The sequence below is a fragment of the Saccopteryx bilineata genome, chromosome 5 (assembly GCF_036850765.1).
Source record: "Saccopteryx bilineata isolate mSacBil1 chromosome 5, mSacBil1_pri_phased_curated, whole genome shotgun sequence".
NCBI classification, from domain to species: Eukaryota; Metazoa; Chordata; class Mammalia; order Chiroptera; family Emballonuridae; genus Saccopteryx; species Saccopteryx bilineata.
The window spans coordinates 186763303-186780716 of record NC_089494.1 but is presented as its reverse complement, the minus strand read 5'-3'; the positions used below and the strand labels follow the sequence as shown (position 1 = coordinate 186780716).

Sequence of the window (17414 nt, the reverse complement as noted above, 5' to 3'; positions counted from 1 at the left end):
GATGTGTCTGAAGCATCAACTATGTACCAGAGCCAGTGGAAACACATGGGCACAGCACTGTTTATAAAATGTTTCTCCAGTGTTAAATGCATTTTAAACTAACCTTTGGTTCATTGGTTTTGTGTTTAGTTACTGAAATTCTAAATAATACATATGTTTTCTAATGAGCTGTGCAGAAAGCTTTATGAGATGTTGCCATTACCTTATTTTGAAGCTGGTTATGGGCATTGGTATTGCCCCAGATTCCTTTACTGAGGATTTCTAATGAAGTGGAATTATGCTATGCAACAGGAAGACCAATAATTGATGTAGGAGAAAGTTTTAGTGAGGCTCTGCACAGGTCATTAATATTGTTAAATGGGACCGTGTGATGCTATTATTGTAACAGACAACTGTGATTTAGGAATAATTATGTTAGCTTGAATAGTATGGAATTAGAAGATTCAAGCTTATCAAGTATTATAAACAATGTGGAAGTGTGGAGTGGAACACCAACACCCTGGGTATTTTTTGTATATATTTAATACCAACTTCAAAGACACTCTTCTTGAATCAGCAAAACCACCCGTTTGCTCCTATCAGAGGAAAGACATGAAGATATGTTTTAATCACTTAAAATGTGCATGAACATATAATTTTTATCAAGTTTTGTCTACATGGTTCAAAAAGCAACTTTGAAAAATATATTCAAACTTCGGAAACTCAGAATGAAAAGCCAGCCTGGTACATAACAAATACTTGTCTGTAACATTCCTCCCCATTTTCCTCTTCCCTCCCTGCAGTGTCTGAGGCAGATGGGGAAGCTCATGGCCGAGTGCTGGGCTCACAACCCTGCGTCAAGACTGACAGCCCTGCGCGTGAAGAAAACGCTTGCCAAAATGTCAGAATCCCAGGATATTAAACTCTGATTTGAGGGAGGGGGGAAGCATCCCAGGAGAAAGGAGATCTTCTCTTTGTGGGCAGAGCAAAAAATGTTCCAGAAGCATCCACAGTACAAGCCTTGAACAGAGCCCTGCTTCCCAGTGGGTTCAGCCTCACCTCTCAGGGAAGCAGCCTGGACAAAGACAGAAGTTTCCAGAAACACAGATTTGTCGTGTCTGAAGGAGGTTGAAACCGCTCGGGTAACTTGTTCAAGATATGATGCATGTTGCTTTCTAAGAAAGCACTGTACTTTAGGATTGCCCCCGCCCTTTTATTTTCCTAAAAGATGCTTTAATTTTGCCAAATTAAACAAATAATTTAGATGTTTTAAGGTTTATACTATTATAGTTTAGATAATAGCATTCAAAGTTTTTTCCCAGAAATTCTGTTGGAAAGTAAATTAAACTAGTGTTTGCATTGGTAAAATTTTGTTGCACTCTACAAACCGAGAGACTGTCTGTGAAGTGGAGAACACAGAATGGAACTCGTCTGAAAAGCCCCGCCCTGCCTCCTCAGACCACTTTGGCCAGCCCTGCCCCAGGGCTGCCGCAGCAATGTGAATGAACCAGGGTACAAATGTCACCTGTCTGGGACCGCGTTTGGGGATTCCTGCAGGTGACCTTTTTGCAGCTTCAGTGGATATGGAACAAATGAAGTTTTTATGTAATCTGTTAGAAGTTTGTATCAATGTTCTTCAGAACCACTTTGTGTTTCTGATTCTGTCAGACATTTCTCTTTCACGGTCAAATCCATTGGTTTTTTTGTTTGTTGTTTGTTTGTTTTTTTTGTTTTATTTTTAATGTGCAGAGAATCGACCCATGCATACTTTAATCTCTCAAATGAAAGGATCAATATTAAATAGAGTTGCCATCAGTTGTTTTGAAGACTACACACTTTAAAATAGATAGAATTGGCTCTTGTGTTTTAAGAAGACCGTGTCAGGAAGGTAGAGGGCAGGGTGGGGCTGTGCGTGGCTTGTTTCTTACAGATGCAGAGAGCCAATCTCAGAAGCACAAGGGAAAATTATGTGCACCTTACTTTGTGTAGGTAAAACCAGTTTCTTTTCGTTATTATCTCTCTTGTGTCAGAGTTAAGGGGAGGAGAAACATATGGCGGGTTAATTTAACTAAATTTTAATTTAAAAAATAGATAAGTGTAACTTCCAAATGGGACAACAGAGGCGAGTTAGTGGAGGCCACAAAATTATATGGCAGTTGTGATTTATCAGTCTAGTATAGATATGGATCAAGTATCTACACCGTAAGTGATAACTTCACATCTTAGGGATGCTATTTCTATTTTATTCTCATGATGTTCAGTTCACTTTTTAACTTATTATTTTTGTATTCTTTGTGGCACTTGTGCAAAGCATCTCTTCACCTCCTCAACTCTGTGGGGTTTTCATTTGTGAGCAACATGAATCCAGTCATTGACAGAGGCCAATATTCCTGAGAAACAGGAACATAAAGTTCAGGATTATATACATGCCCCTAACCTTTATTCATTCACATGTCCTTACTATGGTGTTCTTTTTACCTCTTAGACATTCTGCAAGTTAATAAGCAATTGGAAAATACTTTCCCCTTAGCCTTAAAAAAAAAAAAAAAAGAATTTCTTCTAGAATACTCCAGAGGGCAGTGTTTTATAATACATTTTTACCACCTGGTGACTGAAGATATAAGTTTTTTGAAAATTTGACAGCTGCATGAAAAATGAGAAAAATGTTTTCCTCACTTCTGAAGTAGGCTCGCAGCTGGTGACTTGTTCGTTTAGAAAACATCCTAAAGCAAAGAGGGGTTGAGAGTTGTGTTTTCCGTGTTCTACATCCTACATGCACTTCCCAATGCTTCAGAGCCACGTTTTTGTAACAAAGAAAGAGATTTTTTTAATATTCTTGAATATGAACAAAATTTTTTAACATTAAAAGCAGTTGTTTCCAAATATAATTTTAATTAGAATGCTTTTGGTGATATTAAAATAACCTGAATAGAAATATAACAGTTATTTTCTCTGTGTCAAATCATATTCTTTTTGATAGCCTAGAGGGTATATGAGGCTAGAACTAAGTGTGATAATCATCTGAGCTCTGGAAACTTCAATGCCTCTAATCAGATCATCTACAAACAAATAAGTAAACACTTATGCCAGTTACATGGGGACATGTTTTTGTTTTCTGATTTTCTATACATTGAAGAGAAGTTGGACGTATTTTTTAGAGAAATTTTTTGTTCTTTTTAGTAAGTTTTTATATATGGTAACTTCAAATCAATATTTTGTGGGGAAGTGATGATTTGAAAGTAAACTAGATTTCTAGGGAGGTGTTGGTTACAATGAAGAAGAGCAGGAAATTTCTTCTTTATTACTTGTTTAGTTGTTTTGGAAAAATCAATTGCTTACTTTCTAATTCTCAACTTGATTTACTTACTGTGGACATTAAAAATTATTCCTGAGATACTTTTAAAGACTTATTTAGTTATTATAGTCTTTCAATGAAACAAGAATTTACTTATGAATAGATTTTTCTGTGTCTTTTCAAAATTCACCTTATTTAGGGAATCCTAAATTATTCTTAAGAGACTACCTAATCACTTCCAAATAATTCTTTTTGATTTTTAAATTTCTAGTAGCACAGAAGTAAATTGTATTTTATTTTATTTTTTGTTTTACCTTTCTATAGAATAAGTGGGAACCTGGAAATTAATAATGTAGTTGATTTCTTACTATCAGGACTATTTCAGAGACTGAGATTTTCTTCTAGTCCCTGCCCCCCCAAAGGAATCCTAAAATAATAGTTGCTAGCTAATATAAGTTCTGATGCTAAGATGTTCAAGTTTATAGTTTATTATATGTGTATATATTATATAAAAATATATATATAAATATTATGTTCAGTTTGGAGTCTGGCACAACTCCACTTTGTGGATTAAAGAGTAAAATATTATGAATGATAAAGTACTAAATGAAACATAATATTTATTTATGAAAGTATGTAGATCGTTAAATCACAAGTAACAGTGCTATGAACATTTTGTGTGAGGAGATAGGCCTTTGACCTCCTGGAAAGCACCGCTCAAAAGTCTCTAGCGACCATTCTTTTTATTCTCAAAACATAATGTTTCTTAGAAAACATGCTAAGATTATATTTACATTGAATTCTTTGTTTCAATTGTTGTGTAGTCAGGTATATCCAGGACGGAATAACAACTGTACTTTATGTTTTAGTCACGCGTGTGCAGTAGAAGTTACTGTGTTTTATGTTGTTGGTCTGTTCTAGTTCCTCTTTGTCTGTAGGTGGAAGGCACTGAAGGAAGTACGATTGATAAACTTGAATAGTTCTGTGGTGATAGCTCTTTAGAAAACTCAGTCAGATAGCAGTGCAAGTGAACAAAATGACAGCAGAAGTGATTTAATTTAGCAATTAGGATTTCTCTTGTAAAACAAAACAAAAAATAATGCCATAATTTTTTAGAGAAAAGCTGGCAATACATAAAGGGATTTTTTTGTTTGTTTCAAAAAAAACTCATTTGTGTTCCTTTGGGGAACCAGTGCCTTATTGAATTTGTATATACTGTAATTATTCAGGACTAGGGAACAAATACTTGTATTTCTTACAAATTGTACATGGCTTTGTTTGAACATTCCCCCAAATAAAATGGTTTCATGTTCCCCTTGGAAAAAAGAGTGTGTGTTATCTTATAATTGTACCTTTATTCTCTCTTTGAAAATATCACCTTGTAACAAGTGGGAAGGCAGCCATGAAGAAGGGTGATGCAGGTAAGTTTATACACTTGGTGGCAGAAGAGCGAGAGAAACGGACCAGTGGCTTCTATTTTCTCTGTGATAAGGAGGTACCATCATTTGTTGAGAGTGAAAGGAAAAGTAAGGAAGTCAGTGATTGAAAGAAGTGAGAATTGTACTGTGGTAAATGAGTCAGCTAGTTGTGGGCAACACCAAGCGCCAGATAAAGATTGATGTTGTGTGACTTAGTGGCCAAGACTGTGGCCTCTGCATCTCCAGACAGCCTGTTGGTGACTCCGGGCTTACTCATTGCCTTGGTTGAGTGATAAAAGGCATGTTTTGACCTCTCAAAGACTTTGTTTCTTCCTCTTAAAAATGAAAATCACACTAATATATAATGCATAGAGTGGTTCTAAAGATGAAATGAAATAATCCATGTACCAAGCAGGAGGTAAGCACTCACCTGCTACGAAACATTAGCTGTTATTACAAATTCCCATTATTACAAATTCCTAATGCTACTTTGCTATGCAGTTTTAGGATTTTATTATTTTTTTATCAGCAACCCAAATACTGGCATGGAGACTGCAGCAATTATAATATATTCAGTCAAGGTTGAGATTTATCAGGCATATGCAGCAATAAGTCATAGAAAATGACGATTATTATCATGGAGAGTGTGACTGGCATGGTCCAGGTTAGGGAAGGGATTCAAGAGGAGTCAGGTGATGGGTCGAAGGACAGGGAACTCTGAAAGGGTTGAGGGGCACACTGGCAGTTTTTGAGAAAAGGGGCTGTGGTCAAACAAAGAGGAAGCAGTGAGACTACGCACAAGACAAAGGGAGTGGCCACAGGAATGGGCGGGTTCAGTGGACTTGATCACTGGGGATGAAAAAGGGGCCCAAAAGCCAGACCTTTGGGTGCATTTGGAAGCCCCCCCCCCATGGTGCCATAGAAACAGACACAGAGGGCGGCCAGGTCTCAGAGCTCTCCAGTGACCTCAACTTGGACAGGTTTTCAACTGGGGCTTTAGAGACTTGACTTTGAAAATGTTTTCATGTGCTCCTAGGTTCAACTTTCCCACAGAAATCCCAACTACCAAAGCTCCAACTCAGGGGTCACTTATAATATTGGGCTGAGTCTGTGCAGCTACGTGTTTTCTTTCCAAAATACTGCTTTGTTCTGTAACAAAGTTTTTATTCTTTTACATGGAGTTGGAATTCTCTGCTATGTTTTCTTTCCAAAATACTGCTTTGTTCTGTACCAGAATTTCTATTCTTTTACATGGAGTTGGAATCCTCTAGTTCGGCGACAGGACTCGCTTCTCTTTTTGATTCTACCCAGGTTCTAGTTCATGTATTGTCACTACTTCCTTGGCCCTGGCAAACATTTGAGCTTGTGACCCCAGCTTTGAATAAGTCTTAAGTCACACTCTCAGTTCTTAGAAGGGTATAGTTTCTCAGTATTGGCACAATTGTTCACAAGCACTCTTTGTTAGGAGTGAGGGTTGGTTGCAGTCCATCTGACACATTTCTCCAAGTATGCTTGGACCTTGAACAAAATTGGAGTTGGGGTGCCAAACTTCCATGGATAACTTTTGATTCCCCCAAAACTTAACTATGCTAGCTTACTGTTGACCAGAATTATCAGTAATATAAACAGTAAATTAACACATATTTTGTATGTCATATATATAATGTACTGTATTCTTACAATATAGTAAGCTAGAGAAACAAAAAATGTTATTAAGGAGAGAAAGTGCAGTATTTATTGGGAAAAAGTCCACATATAAGTGGACCCACACAGTTCAAACCCATGCTGTCCAAGGGTCAACCGTCATTCTTTCCCTAAGGAAAGGGCCGTCTTTCCTTCCAGGCCTCAGTTTCATAGCTGCTCCTCATCATGCCCTTGCAGCCTCCCTCCTGTTCACCCAAAGGGAGTGACTGCTGTCCTGAACCAAGGTGAGCGCGTGTGCGTGGCGTCTGCTAGAGCTCTGGGCATCCTGTGTCACTGAGCTCTCCTTTCATTTGTTACGTATTAGTGCAGTGTTTTGTGAGCTTCTTTAGAATCAGATCTCTGAAGTTAGGACCTCAGGCTCTTTTCAGTCACAAGCTCCCTGGGGCGTCCAGTGTGGCAGTTCTGACTCTGACTCTCTCTCAATAAACTGCTCATTATCATCACCTGGGAGCTTTAACCACCCCCACCCCAGCTCAGGCTATACCCCCAAACCATACATCAAAATCTGTAAGGGTGGGACCAAGGCACTGGTATCTTTTTAAAGCTCAGGTGATTCCAGTGTGCAGAGAGATTTGAGAAGCAGTGTTGTAGAACCTCACTTGTCCTGTTGCTGAGGTCATGGTGATTGCTATCCACACAGAAGACTTAGAGCTTGTGTCCTACGAAAGAAACACACGGCGACTCTTCCTGTGGAAGAGGGCTTTGCCGGGAAGATAAAGAAGACAGTATTCTCTGTTGCTTATAAATATAATTTATTACCTGTTTAAAAATTCTTTCTTACATTTTGTACATGTTGGCTGACTGAATAAATGCAGGCAATTTACAAACCAAGGGGACTGCAGGAAAATGGGGCAAGGCAGCCCAGGAGAGAACAGAGGCACACCCGGAGCTGGCCCCGCTCACCCCGCTGCTCAGGATCTGCAGGCAGGGTGCCCTGGGGCACGCCTCCTCCAGCAGGGGCTTCTTAGAAAAAGAATTGCATAGAAGATACAGCAAGAGGGAGCTTCACAACCACAAAAGAAGGGTTCCATATCTGAAAAGCCAAGGTTGTAGTGTTGTGTTTAAAAAAGAAAAACGACAAAGCACAAAATCTCCATCTGACATTTCTGCAGTTGAACTGTTCCAAAGGGAACAGCAGGTGGATGACCCAGGTTCTCCAACACAGACTGCTAGAGCTTTTTCTCTGACACGTATTGGTTGTCTTCTTTAGAAAGAGCAAAGATGAAGGTCACCAACTTGCTACAACCCAACATTAAACTCAATGAATACATAGCACCTGGACATCTGGCACACACACACACTGAGTGATGATGTTCCCTGCAATTGAGCCAAATGCGCCCTCTCTGGATATTGGGGGCTTCACTACCCACAGAAAGTCTAGGAAGGAATGAAGGGAGAATGTGAATCACACATCTCACATTCAACTTGTTCTCACTGCTGTCCTCTTTCTTCTTCAAGGCCTGAAGGAGTATCCATTTGTGTTTATAAGCTTACATGTCAGAACAGACCTTAAGAATATAAAAGGAAAAAGGCATCATTCACTGGCTGGAGCTTTCTTGTTCTTTCATGCCATTCTAAAAACAGATTCGTTGTCATGATTCTTGGATGTTGTCTTATCATCATGCTGAGGTTCAGAGGCCAAGGACTCATCATCCCTCAGGCTGCCGATCAGCAAAATCTGCCTACGAGTCAGGTTCTGAACTGCAGCACTGAGGGTTATTACCCGGCTCGGTGCCATCAGGTTCCACAGCAGGTCTGACAGTGTCAATTCTAGTAGACCTTTGGAATTGAAGGGTGATGACACACAGGATTTAGGCATATTTGAAAAGGGCCCTGAAATGTTTGGGAATACTTTTTCTGAGGCACAAATCTGAAATGACACCTTAAGAGGCAGGTATACAGTAGCATATACTTTGGCCGCTGGGCAGCTGATGGTACCTTGAGGCAGGCAGCTTCCTCTTTTCTACCCAACAATTCGTGGATCATGACTCTCAAGACATGTTGCCTGGGTTCCTGACTAGGCATTCTGGAAGATCTCTGGACAGATCTCATCAATACACAAAAGTTCAGTGGACAGTGGGATGAGAAGTAACTTACCCCTCATAAGGGCTTGATTTTGTGTGCTGGTCCATTTGTGGTTTCTGTTACCCTGGTGATCTTTGCTTGACCATGCTAAAATAGGTCTGTGGCATGTATTACATTTGGTTGAATGAACTATTATCCCACCAAAGATCAGTTTCCCAATGGAAAATCTGAGAGCAATGAACTCTTCCGAAGACAATTTTTTAAAGTAGGATTTCCAAAAATGGGGGCAACCACAAGGTTGATAAGATGAAAGGATCATGAAGTTAATTGTTAAACTTGGTCTGTGGAGAAAACCCACCCAGTGACATACAAGGCTATCTTCATCTCCCTACTTTACAAAATTAGCAGGTATTCAGGCATGAATTCTGGAAATATGACTCCATTTGGTTTACTTCACCTGTGGGTACATAGGCTTAAATTAACATTGGTTACAATGCATTTATTCCCCTTATGCCTATTCCATTAAAAATATCTATAGAGATACAAGGGAAATCTTTCAAAATTATCATTACAGCCAAAGGTTATACAAATAAATTTCTTAGGGTAGAGAAACAGTACTTCATAAGAATTTCAGTCAACATTTGCTCAATAAAGTTTAAGAAAAAAGAATACAAAACACAAACAAAAACCCCAAAGTGTAATCGTTGGTCCTACGAGGCACTGGAAAGGTAAAAGAGAAAAAATTTTTATTACCTTGAGATAATAAAAATATCTTCCTTATTGGATCTATAAATTTAAATGCTCATTGACCATTATCATCTTTGTAAATAGATAACTGACTTTGAGCAAAGACTTTCTGATTCACAAAAGCTCCTCTATTCTCAAAAAGATGGCTAAAACTCAATTTCATTCCAGCTGTTTTTGTGGCCATTCTTTCTCTCATTAGCCTTGGGTTTGTACTGAGGTCACTAAGTGAAACTGATAACTTGTCTAGAGCAACTGCTCAGCAAAAGCTAATGCTGACAGTCAATCTGAAAACGGAAGGTTTGACAAGCAAACATTTTTTGCCTCCTTTACACTCTCTTACAGATCTTCATATGGTTTTATACACTTGACCCCACGGGGTCAGACCTGATAGGAAAGGCTGGTGAATCCTGGGCAGATAGTGATCAGCTTACTGGCTCTCTTCCTCAGACATTGATGACAGAGGAGTAGGTGGACCAAGAGCACAGCTGTGTCCCTGACAGACACACACAAGGACGTGGAGGACAAGAGCTATGTTTGCTCCTTTCCAGAAGTAAAAAAATCTTGATTCTACTATCTGAATGCTTACGTTTAAGGTCTAGGAGAAATACTGTTCAAATATATTTTTGACTATGTAGTTTCCAGAGTGTCCTGAACTCAGTATCCCTGATGTCGTCCTAAAAAATGGCCTATTATTTGAAAATTGTGAGATTAAAATCTACAAAATAATAGTATATATGGAAATGGCCAATGATTAGGCAGTTTAATATTGGATACCTCACTGACAATATTGCCCTGCCTTGCAAGTGCCTAAACTGCTGAGTAAGGATGAGTTTTTTCTGTGTAACTGAGGTGGGTATCCACGTTAGTATTCACGCTGTGTGTGGAAAAGGCTGCTAGCTGTAAGGATCTTGGTGCTACATGTTTCCATCACTTTGTGCCCAGTTATCAATTCTGAATTTAACTTCTGTTCCTTCCAAATCACTTGAAGGAAATTATTTGAATGAGTGTCGTGAGAAAATAATGAAAACAGGGTGGGAACTTTGTCTTTAGATTCCCAAATTCAGAAGAAAGGAAGCTGCTTCTTCTTTGTGGATAAGATCACAATTTTTGATCACTTAGACATAAGATTCTCATTTACATATACAAAAGCTAGAGCTTTCAAGTAGATGCTTCTTACATTTCCAAAAATAAATGTTAGAGAACCAAAAGTAATGAGATTTAAAACATATAAAGCCCAATAAAAAATGTTAATGTAAAAAAGTCAATACTTCAAAGACTTTTATACAGATTTTTATGTATTTCTATTATTTCTGTTACCAAAAGTCAACTTGAGATGTGTCACGTATAAATGAGATGATGATATAGTAGGTTCATAATGACATGCAATATTTGATATGGGTACTTTAAATGAGAAAGAGAGGTGAGAAGAAGAAAACTATATTTGAAGTGAAAAATTCCATAAACCTATTTGTCATAAAGGTCTTGTTGACTCTATGGGTATTCATTCCCTTTGTCAAGAAACTTTTAGTGAGTTTCTATATTAAACTCAAGGTAGGTTGTGTTATATACCACTAGATGGCACCATGCACAAGTGATAAGTCTTCCTTCTAAATGAAGTAAGCCTGTCTTTCTCCACAAGTTAAATGGTCATGAGAGGCAGGACTGGTCACATAAAACGGTTGATGAAGTGGCTCCCTAGAAATGAACTGTTGGCTCTGGACCTTCTAAGTTTGAGAGCAATCCAACAGCTATTAGTTTTTTTCCAAAGAAGGAAATCAGAATTCATAGGGAAAATTCTTTGACATAACTGGTGTGTTGTATCTATGGAAGTTGCCAGTCACTTGATAGGAAACGTATCAGGGTTTCTACAACAGATGCTAGACGAGTACCTTGCTTATTAAGAATTAACTACTCTTCCTATTTCTAGTGCTGAGGCATTGAATCGAAAAAACAAAACAAACAAACAAACTAAAAAACTATGAAGCATCTGAAGTGAACACCAAAAGGCCCTCAGTGACTTTGATAACACAGTTCCTCCTATGTTTAATATTTCTGCGTTGATGACCTTTTAGTGATTTTTTTCCTAGTTCAAATTTTGAACTGATTATCTGGATAGTGGCATATTTTCTCCTCTTTATATATTAGTAGTTTCTTTGAGAAACCTTGAGATTTCTAATTCTTGATTTCAATCGATGACCACCCCCAAACCAATAATGGTGAGCAGTCTTGAGAAGTTACTTCAAGATGCATGCAGCAATGGGCAATAGCTCTCTTTTCTCCTCTTTCACTTTAAAATATATATATTTAAATTTTTTATGTAGAATACAATTTTACTATCTTTTGGTCAAATATGCATTAGTATAGACATTATCCACTGTACTTATTTATTAGTGCAATATTTTTCTTTCATGATACATGTAACATTTTTATATATGGTGCAGGTGGTGCACAACAAGTTATTTATACTTTCTCAGTGATGAGGATGGAGGGGCCAGGAGAAATATCAAGAAGTCACCACTAAAATAGGAGAGGAAATATATGTGGAAAGAAGGGAGAAAAATGTATAAAATTATTCTAATCCAGATCCATTCAGCAGCCTGGATACCTTGAGGCCAAAAGTAAACCACAGCTATGTTTTGAAGGTTCTTATTCATACAAATGGATCCTTGTTTTTCAATCTTGGTTTGGCTACTGGGCAGCCGAATCTCTATTCCCACCTGCTGAATGAATGGACTCTCTGTGTAAAAACAAAGAGGAAATATCATAGTTTATACAAAGTACTCTCTTGGTGAACTGGTTTTCAGTTAAAAACTTTTTAATTTAAAAGTTTTTGACCAAAACAATAATAGAAGAGGACTTGCTATTAACCAGGAGTCGAATGTCCAAGAGAGGAAAGAAAGTGATAATAGAGGCCATCTCTCGGTGAACAGCATAATTCAATGACACAAAGACGAGACTTGAAACATAACAAATATGTTACAGGTTAGAATAATTATCTTCCACGTCAGAACTATTGGAAAGGCATAATGTAGTCGGGACAAGAGTTTAGCTTTTATGGATTTTTATATGATCCAGCTCAGAGTCCACTGTGGTCTTCACATGGATGAAGGAGACTGGAGCAAAGGTTCTGCCTTTTTGAACCTTGAGATGATCTAATCCCACCCCTTTATTTTACAGGTGAGGAAACAGGTCTAGGGAGGTTAAGTGACTTTCCCCAGGTAGCGCAGCTAGACAATGACAAACCTAGAATGAGAACTGGTTTCCTGATTTCTAGTTCAGAGGCTGTTCCTCCAACCACACTGCCTCTAAGGGAGACAGAGTACTGGGGGGAATTGATGTGAGGCCCCGTGACCCCAATAGTAAGTGAAGTTGAATAGAGAACACTTCCCATGATAAGACTCAGAGGAGAAAGACCCTGCCTGAGCAGGCGGAAAGAACAGACCAACAAAGCCAGTAAGCACTTACTACCCCTTTGGGGCAGAATGAAAGGAAAAGATGAAAGGTCGAGAAAGCAAAGCCTGTTTAATTAAATGTGACCACGCCCACATTGTTAGGAGAGAAGGTGAAGCAGGTCTAGTCAATACCTAAATACTAAAAGTACTGCTAACAAAAACAGACGTTAAAAGAAATTCCTTTTACTAGAATACTTGTAAATACTTATCAATAATAATAATGATATTTTGAAGAAAAAAAACTTCAAATTGCATATTACAAACACACATGTTGTAAAGAAATGCCTGTTTGTGTGGTTGACATGAATCACTGTCCTTCCTGCAATGCTACAGCTTTATTCCCAGACGGCACCGGACAGGTGTCCTTAAGGAATAAGGAGTCTTCGCTATTTCTCCTTTACACTTAGGTTCTCCATTTCCCTGATACAAACAGTAACACTGGTTTTACAAGTTCTAGAAACAGAACACTGATGGGAGGATTATCTGAGACACTTGATGCACATGATTTGTAGCAAAAGTCTGTGATTTCTCTGTAAATTACTAATCTGAAATAGACACAACAAACCGTCCATAGCTTCAACTTCAAATGATTTAAACAAAAATAGAACAAGCCATGGACAGTGTCTGTATCCCTGTCCAATTTGATGTAAACAACGTTTGTAGAAATTGGGTTTGTTAAGAAAGTTTATCCATATATCTGGATAGCAATAAGAAGCGTTTCCTAGGAAACTGTAAGATCCTGTACCACACAGCATACAGCCCAACAAAGAGGAAAATTAGGTTGGTTTCTAAATTCAAGGTACAAATGTACACAATTGTTCTTAAGTCCTGTGAGGATGTCCTAGTAAAGTGGGCATGTATATGGGTAGTTGTATCTGTTTTCCTTCTCTCTTCTGCTGCCATCTTCCCTGTGAAGCTCATTGGTCTAGTCTAGATTTCCTCCTCCTCAGCTGTGATCCCCTGGACGGCCACAGACTCCCTGTGCATTCTTGTCCTTCACTGTCAGTCTCAGCTTGGGTCAATACTGTCCTTCTGCTGCTAAAGACACTACTGTTTCATGTCTTCCCATTTCTTCCAAGACAGCTGCCAGCATGCTCAGGTTTCCATCCGGGAAGTTCTGTGCTTCCCAAAGATCCAGGATTACACCAGTTGGGCTCGATTTGGTCGCAAAGTAATTCAAGTACCTGTAATTGGGAATGGGCAAATGTGCTGAATGGCTTGATTTACAGATCTGTTTTCTCTTTACTTTTTCCTAAACCCTTCTGTCTCTCTCTCCACTTGCCTGTTAATTATCTTGGTCTCACATGAGAGAGGAACTGTGGTTTACAATGAACCATCCTAAAATACTAGCCCACATTTAATTAGATCAGCTGCAGACAGGAGATGTAATGTTTAACTTTGTTAACCTCAACTCTGAGTAAAATAATTTAAGAGACAAGATGTGTATGGGTCATATCCTAAACAGGAAATCAAGAGACTCATGTTTTCTTTCCAGCCCAGGCTCTGATCATCCTTGACAGGTCATGCCATGTCTTTTGCTCGGTAGTGACGGCAACATTTTACAAAGAAGAGGTTGCTGAGGTCTCTTTATAACTGACTGTCAATGCTGTGTTTTTGCATAGTAGTGACTCATCCAGCTTTAGGTCCTGCTCAGTAGGAGATGGAGAACAATAAGTACTTTAGTGAGTGGATATATTGCTTAGGGGGATTTAGCCCATCAGCTTTGCAGTGTGGATCATAAAACTTGATACTTCTACATGTCAGATAAGCCCAGAATACCTCTCAACAATGCAAACCCACAGTGCAAGATACAAAGAAGAAGCTTAATAACTGTTTTCAGAATGAAAGTACACAGATGTATGGATGAAAGAAAAGAAAAGAATGCTGCTTTTTTGTCTAAACGTTATCAGCCTGGAGCCCTATGTCTATCAAATTCATCTCAGAGCCTGGCCATACCCACCTGTCCAGGTTTAGCTTATGGGCCAGCATCCTCCAGTCATGACCTCTCGTCTGCGGGGCATCCAGGCTGCTACAGAGCTTCTGCCTGATAGGAGGAGGGATGCTAAAAGCGCTGGGGCCCGTCATGGTGGTGATGGTGCTCGCCGGATCCAGCAGAGGCAGATCGATGCCAGTGGGTTCCTGTAGTTCAGGCACAGGAACAGCACAGCATTATTTCTGAAGACAAGAACAATCCCTATGAAGCCAATCACTATACTATAGCCTTGCTTTGAGTGATAAGAAAAGAACGGGTGCTATTACTCTCCCTAATAAGAATGGCTTCTTCCTGGCTGAAAGTTGTGATTAGCTCTCTGTAACCTGGCTGAGAGAAAGTGGTACATTTTGAGCTGACTTTGCACAGCCTTGGATTTATGGGTGAGCAGATCTTGCACAGGTCTGAGATTAGAAGGCCAAAAGTTCAGAGCTTCAAGAAACTGTCTGACCCTGAGGGGAATGCCTTGGGCAAATGCCCAAGTAAATTCTTGCTCTAACCTCTGTAGAAGATGGTTCAGTTCTGCTTTTGTTGAATGAAATGGAACACAAGCTCTCCTCTAAATGATATCAAATTAAGACTAATTTCTTTGAAGAAAATGGTGAACACAGTATATTGCCTTAGGGCAAGCCGCTAATGGCATCCTCCAATTGCTGTACACCCTTATTTTTTTAAATCTAATTTTAGCAGAGAAAACCATAAATTGGCTCTTAAAATAGTTTCAGCTCATAAAACAGCACAAATGCAAAATCTGAATTTCATCTGTAGGAGAAAACCTAATCATTTTTTGATCTTCTGCTGGTTGGAAAAGCAAAAGTAAATGTTGCCTGGGAACGATTAAAGCAATAACAGAAAATCTTAATCTACTTTAAATGTCACCTCTCTCTCTCTCTCTCTCTCTCTCTCTCTCTTTAAAGCAGGTAACTCCTTGGTGTACATAATTAGTTGCTGGAGGATAAACTAGCCACACAGTTCCAGCCAACAAGGAGTCTCTGGAGCCTTGCGGAGCAGTCAGCGTAGGGGTCAGTGCCATCACTGCTCAGAGCCCCCAAACCTTGCTGCTCCTGTATGCAGGGTTCGGGGCTGGCTTTGTTCCAGTGTGGACTGGCAGTGTGTCCTGCCTTCCAGGATCAGCAGCCAGTGCTCACTGCTAGGCTGTGTAATCCCACTGCACAGGGTCCATATGCATGTGAGAGCTGAATGAATTTTTTGTGGTAATACACCAGTGGTGTTGGCTGCCATCATGGTATTTGGCCTCAAATCCAGAGCTTGGCAAATTGAGACTCCCAGGATTCCTTTTGCTCCTTTGTGCTAACTCCAGCAGCAAATACCAGGATTTAAAAGACTGGTGTATAAAACACAGAAGCAACAATGGGAGTTGGAGTCCCTGAACGAGGCTATGACCCACAGATCTTTCCCTGCATTGGGCACGGCTCTCCTTCCATGGGACTATGAGGAGAGAGGACTCCTGTCCTCAAGGGCATCAGGCTTCAACAAAGGGGACCAGAAGAGTTATCCAGAAGAGCCCTTGCTGGTGGTTATCAATGAGTCTATATTGAGGATGTCTGAATCCAAGTGCCTAATGCTTACATTAGGAATAAAACAATGTGTGTCAGGGTTGGAAAGGTGGAAGAGAAGAGAAATCACACACTGTGTCCACAACTGAGTGCCATCAGCCACAATGAGGTCCTGCTTGTTTCTTGTGTGGACAATAACACTAGGGTCTAGAAGGAAACCCACATCTCCCTCAAATACAACTAAACCCTGACTGTCCCTCGTTGGTTACGGAGGTTAAGTTCACACAGAGTGCTATCCTCAGGAAGTCTTCTTGCTGTTGGTCACAGAAACTCACTCCTGCTTACCTGTGATCCATCTCTGTCTGCCACACTGATCTTCCAAAACACCAAGCTATGCCCCCCCCCACTAAGAAGCACTAAATGCCCCTCCTACCACATGGAACCCCAACTTTTAATCAGGCAGTGAGGGTGATTGGCACCATCTGCCTCGTTGGCTGGTATGTAGTCCTAGAGGTGATGCCTACAGAGTGCAGAGCTAGGCCTGCCAAGGAGCTGGGGCCCCACACCCATGGACTCCCACTGCCTGACAACCTGACCCTAATTTTTCTCAGCCTTGACATGACTCAAACTCTCCTTAGACCGAATCACTCACTTTGCCTAGCACTTCTTTTAAGAATCCATCTCTGAGAGTCCTTCTGCCCTTTCCTTTAATCTCTGACAGGTAAACCCCTCAAAGTCTGGACTAAAACCCTGTCCCCGGAATCTCCCATGAGCAAACTCATTCATCAACCTGGCGACCGCCAGCATTTCTCATAGCCCTTCTACAGGCTTCATATTCTGCCCTAGGCATGCTGGTTGTGTTCATATGTTCCTTCCTTTGATTGCTCACATCGCTTAGAGATGAGAGTAGTTTTACTATCCACAGAACTCCTTTGATACTCAGCAAATTAATTGCACATGGAAGCTACTCAGTTCATGTTTGCTGAGATGAAAGAACAGACTTTTCCTATATAGAAAGGGTCTAAAACCAGTTTCTGACAGAAGCCCACCCCACATAGTGTGGAGCTTCCTTCAACTAAATGTGGCTAAGAGGATGGCTCTTCTCACTGCTCAATCCTGAAGGTAAAAGCCAGGTAAAGGTGGGTGTGGCTCTCAGAAAGGTCTGCTCATATACCCCTGTTGTTGTCCTTATACTAATGACTAGAGAACCATGGCCACTTCATGTGGACTTCGCAATCCGGAGACCCTATCCCTTGCTACTGTGCTGTTTCCTTCTGCATGTATGAA

At 39.9% G+C, this 17414-nt stretch overlaps 2 protein-coding genes across 6 annotated transcripts in view; one reads left to right on the top strand and one right to left on the bottom strand.

The window, feature by feature from the left end:
- The window catches only part of BMPR1B (bone morphogenetic protein receptor type 1B), a 422111-nt gene extending 421155 nt beyond the window's left edge, over positions 1-956 (top strand). For all 3 annotated transcript variants that reach the window (XM_066232955.1, XM_066232952.1, XM_066232953.1), the window contains one exon: positions 783-956. In XM_066232955.1, coding sequence (XP_066089052.1) covers positions 783-908 — 126 coding nt within the window. In that variant the 3' untranslated portion in view covers positions 909-956. The remainder of the gene's footprint in view (positions 1-782) is intronic.
- The window catches only part of UNC5C (unc-5 netrin receptor C), a 437884-nt gene that overhangs the window by 6368 nt on the left and 414102 nt on the right, over positions 1-17414 (bottom strand). For 2 of the 3 annotated variants that reach the window (XM_066232949.1, XM_066232950.1), the window contains 2 exons: positions 14581-14759; positions 7195-13804 (listed from right to left, as the gene is read on the bottom strand). In XM_066232949.1, coding sequence (XP_066089046.1) covers positions 13639-13804; positions 14581-14759 — 345 coding nt within the window. In that variant the 3' untranslated portion in view covers positions 7195-13638. Of the gene's footprint in view, positions 1-7194; positions 13805-14580; positions 14760-17414 lie in introns of those variants that run through there. The other variant, XM_066232951.1, reaches the window with a different exon arrangement.